The sequence below is a fragment of the Triticum urartu genome, chromosome 5, assembly GCF_003073215.2.
Source record: "Triticum urartu cultivar G1812 chromosome 5, Tu2.1, whole genome shotgun sequence".
NCBI lineage: Eukaryota > Viridiplantae > Streptophyta > Magnoliopsida > Poales > Poaceae > Triticum > Triticum urartu.
Window position 1 is genome coordinate 502,648,583 of NC_053026.1, and position 3,934 is coordinate 502,652,516.

Sequence of the window (3,934 nt, forward strand, 5' to 3'; positions counted from 1 at the left end):
GATCTGACATTTCTTATAACCGGCTTATAACACTTCCAAGATCTCTTGGTTTTTAACTCAAAGAGGGGGGGGGGGGGGGGGGGGCAAAATGGGAGAATATATGTGCGTCGGTGCACCAAACAAATGTTGCACATTTTTAATTGTTCAAAATATTCTGAAAAAAATTAGTACATTCACGCTACATCAGTGTAGGCTGTTAGAAAATTTGAAGTCAAAATTCAAAACATAGCTAGGAAAGCAAAAAATGATAAATTTGACACTGAATAGTACTACCTCCGTTTCAGTTTACAAGTCCTACGCGTATACCTAGGTTGCCAATTTTATCACCTTAATATAAACTATATAACACAAAAATTATACGATTTAAAAATAGAACATCTGAAGTTTATATTGGTATATTTTTTGTAATATATGACTTGTATTAGGTTGGTCAAATTGACGACCTAGGGGCACGCGCACGCCCTGTAAACTAAGAGAGAGGTAGTACATAACATAGTTGGGCTTTAGATTTTACCCATTATCATATTATGTCAAATTTGTCATTTTTATATCTCAAGAAATATTTTAAATTTTGAGACGAAATTGTGTGAGAACATGCAGCGATCAATGTTGTGTCAATATGCTAAATTTGTTTTTAGTTTTTTTAAACATTCTATAGCATCCGGTGCAGCGATAGCACCATAAGTGTGGGTGCGCCGGATACATTCCGTTGCAAAATACCTGTTGATAACTCTGCAATGGTTTGCAGCTTGGCATGGGGAGCGCGTTGGAGACGCTGTGCGGGCAGGCGTACGGCGCAAACAAGTTGGACATGCTGGGCATCTACATGCAACGCTCCACCGTGCTGCTCATGGCCACCGGCGTCCCTATCACCGTCCTCTACGTGTTCTCCCGCCCCATCCTCATCCTCCTCGGCGAGTCCCCTGAGATCGCACGCGCCGCGGCCATCTACGTGCACGGCCTCATCTCGCAAATCTTCGCCTACGCCGCCAACTTCCCGATCCAGAAATTCTTGCAGGCGCAGAGCATTATAGCGCCGAGCGCCTACATCTCGGCAGCCACGCTCGTCGTCCACCTCGTCCTCAGCTACCTCGTCGTCTACCAGTTTGGGCTGGGGCTTCTGGGCGCCTCGTTCATGCTCAGCACCAGCTGGTGGATCATCGTCATCGGGCAGTTCGTCTACATCATCACAAGCAGCCGATGCCGCCTCACGTGGACTGGATTCTCCCTGCAGGCATTCTCCGATCTGCCTGAATTTTTGAAGCTGTCCCTTGCCTCTGCTGTCATGCTTTGCCTGGAGACTTGGTACTTCCAGATACTGGTGCTCATTGCTGGCCTCCTCAAGGACCCCGAAATGGTTCTCGCATCGCTCGCTGTTTGGTAATTGATTTTAGTGAAACTTCTCTTTAATAACTGTACATAAATTGATTGCTGCCATTGTTCAGAATCAGATGATGACCCAATTAATCATTCTGTTGTGTTTGTGTGTGTTCGCAGCATGACCATTTCTGAATGGGTGCTCATGATTCCATTTGGATTCTACGCAGCAACCAGGTAAATAAGTTGTCATTCTATAGTTTTCACTTGCATCAGTTTGTAGCAGTTGAAATAAATTAGATTCTTACATGTTTAACGAGCAATGCAGTGTGAGGGTGAGCAATGAGCTTGGTGCGGGCAACCCCAAGTCAGCGGCATTCTCAGTTGTGGTGGTGACAATGTTGTCGTTCGTCCTATCAGTTATAATCTCGGTAGTCATCCTGCTCTGTAGTGATTACATCAGCTACATTTACACCGACGGCGAAAATGTGGCAGTAGCCGTGTCCAAGATGACCCCACTCCTGGCACTCACCATAATCCTCAATGGCATCCAACCAGTACTATCAGGTATACTAGAACAGAAAGAGAGAGAAATGGTCCAAGGTTTGTGGCTGTTTGGGGGTTGTATTATGCTCACTGGTAATTTACTACTCCCTTCATGCATCCCATTTTAGTTGTCGAGCAAACGGATGTATCTAGCACTAAAACAACGTCTAGATACATCCACTTCCACGACAACTAACATGGGACGGAGGGAGTAGTATGTAGCCCTCACTTAAGCTAAATACCAATGGCCTCACGAAATTCACAACTTTTCCAAACATGCTTTTAGACACTAAACACAAGCCTTTTGTCACCCTTCAGCTTTAAGCTAAAGAGCTCTCAGCTTTAGACAAAAGCAACCAAAGATTTTGATTCATTTATTGTGGGAACACAATGATGTAGATGATATAAGCAGGGGTAGCCGTGGGCTGTGGTTGGCAAGCGTTTGTCGCCTATGTCAACATCGGCTGCTACTATGCCGTGGGCATCCCCCTTGGCTTCCTCCTTGGCTTCTACTTCGACCTCGGTGCAGTGGTAAGGCACCTATGCATGGTTCTAGATAACTTTAGCTTGATCAATCATGCATTTCTTACTTATAACAAAGTGGATGACACAAAATGTAGGGCATATGGAGTGGTATGATTGGAGGTACATTGATGCCGACTGTGATCCTAGTGTGGGTTACCTTGAGGACAGACTGGAACAAAGAGGTAAACATGGGATTCCCCTCAATCGTAATAGACATCACGACCTACAAAGCCACAATGAATGGATACAAATCTGAACCAACATTAAGAGAAAATTAATTATTAAATTACACACTGCAAAGTTAAACATCCCCAGAATACTAATACGCCATAGTCACATTATGTTCCTTGTCAAGGGCATGCCATTATCATCTAGCACTATAGATAGTTACCTAGTTAACTAAGAGAAACATATTGCCTTCTCATATGATTGCAGGTGGCTGATGCTATGAAAAGATTGCAGAGGTGGGAAGGCAATACACCTCTATTGGCAGGACAAGAATGACAAACATCCTATGGTTGACTTGTCTACATAATCAACAGAGACGGGGTTCGTTAGCAAGTCGATCTCCCTGAAATGTGTAAAATACGTTGTCAGAGGGATGACCGCGAGACAGAGAGGAAACCATAAGACAAATTGCTGACACCCTATCGGAGGGGGACTCATTGTATTTGTCATCAAGATCACCACCAAGCTCCTTCTCGGCGAGGTCCAGTAGTTCACCCCTTGGCTATGTGTTTACAGTAGTATCTATGTTGTCACATATTTCATATGTGCTTGAATGTCAAGATAGGTGTTGAACATGATTATGATTATCTATGCAATTCTTCCGGTGGATGTTTTGTTATGAGTTAAATTAGTCAATATGTTGTTGTTATGATGAATGGAATATTAATTCATGCAGGCATAGGATCTTCTTTCTATTAGTCTATTGGTTACCTCAAGCCGGATTCGACCCTTGTAGTACTATGACTTTTTTCCCTAGAGACCCTAGATTTATTGAACCATCCGAAGTATGGAGCTGGCAAGGGACATCTTACAAGTCCTTAGCATCTCAATTAGTTCTTGTTTGTCGGATCAAATAATGTGAGTATTAGAAACACAAAACTACTACCAAAAAGGGAGAAAGGCGAAGACAATATCCTACATACAAATGCACTTCGAGGCCCAACAAGATAGTAAAGCTACAATGTAATGATGCAACTCATGTAGGAAATAAATTGTATCTGATTAAATAACTAATGGATTGATGCAGGTCTCCATGGGGATCAACATTGATATGGGGTATTATCAAGATCATCTGGAAGGTCACGTAATCTAGCTTAAAATCAACACTACGAGACTTGTCATCACCAAGCATGTCATCATATTTCTCATTGTCTAGAAGAGCATCATGCTTTGTAGCAAATTGTCATCCATGCTTCTTGTTTTGTGCTTTTCCTCTTCCAGTTGACTATATGTAAGCAAATGCCTAGGTGTTGAACAGTTGTGAGGCCAATGCTCATCATTTCCACACCTAAAACAACCATATTGTTTATTACATGGT

The 3,934-nt window shown here is 42.8% G+C and overlaps 1 protein-coding gene across 1 annotated transcript; it reads left to right on the top strand.

Annotated features, from left to right (window-relative positions):
- Window positions 1-754: 754 nt before the first annotated feature.
- LOC125510153 (protein DETOXIFICATION 40-like) lies at window positions 755-3,189 on the top strand. Its single transcript, XM_048675247.1, has 6 exons — window positions 755-1,380; window positions 1,498-1,554; window positions 1,646-1,884; window positions 2,276-2,394; window positions 2,484-2,570; window positions 2,824-3,189. The coding sequence occupies exons 1-6, from the start codon at window positions 755-757 to the stop codon at window positions 2,890-2,892; spliced, it is 1,197 nt and encodes a 398-aa protein (XP_048531204.1). The 3' UTR covers window positions 2,893-3,189.
- Window positions 3,190-3,934: the final 745 nt, after the last annotated feature.

Bases quoted from the DNA above. Each gene is read 5' to 3' on its own strand.
- LOC125510153 (XM_048675247.1), top strand. From the start codon at position 755: ATGGGGAGCGCGTTGGAGACGCTGTGCGGGCAGGCGTACGGCGCAAAC. The intron at 1,555-1,645 runs GTAAATAAGTTG...CGAGCAATGCAG, and splicing joins GGATTCTACGCAGCAACCAG to TGTGAGGGTGAGCAATGAGC. The intron at 2,395-2,483 runs GTAAGGCACCTA...CACAAAATGTAG, and splicing joins ACTTCGACCTCGGTGCAGTG to GGCATATGGAGTGGTATGAT.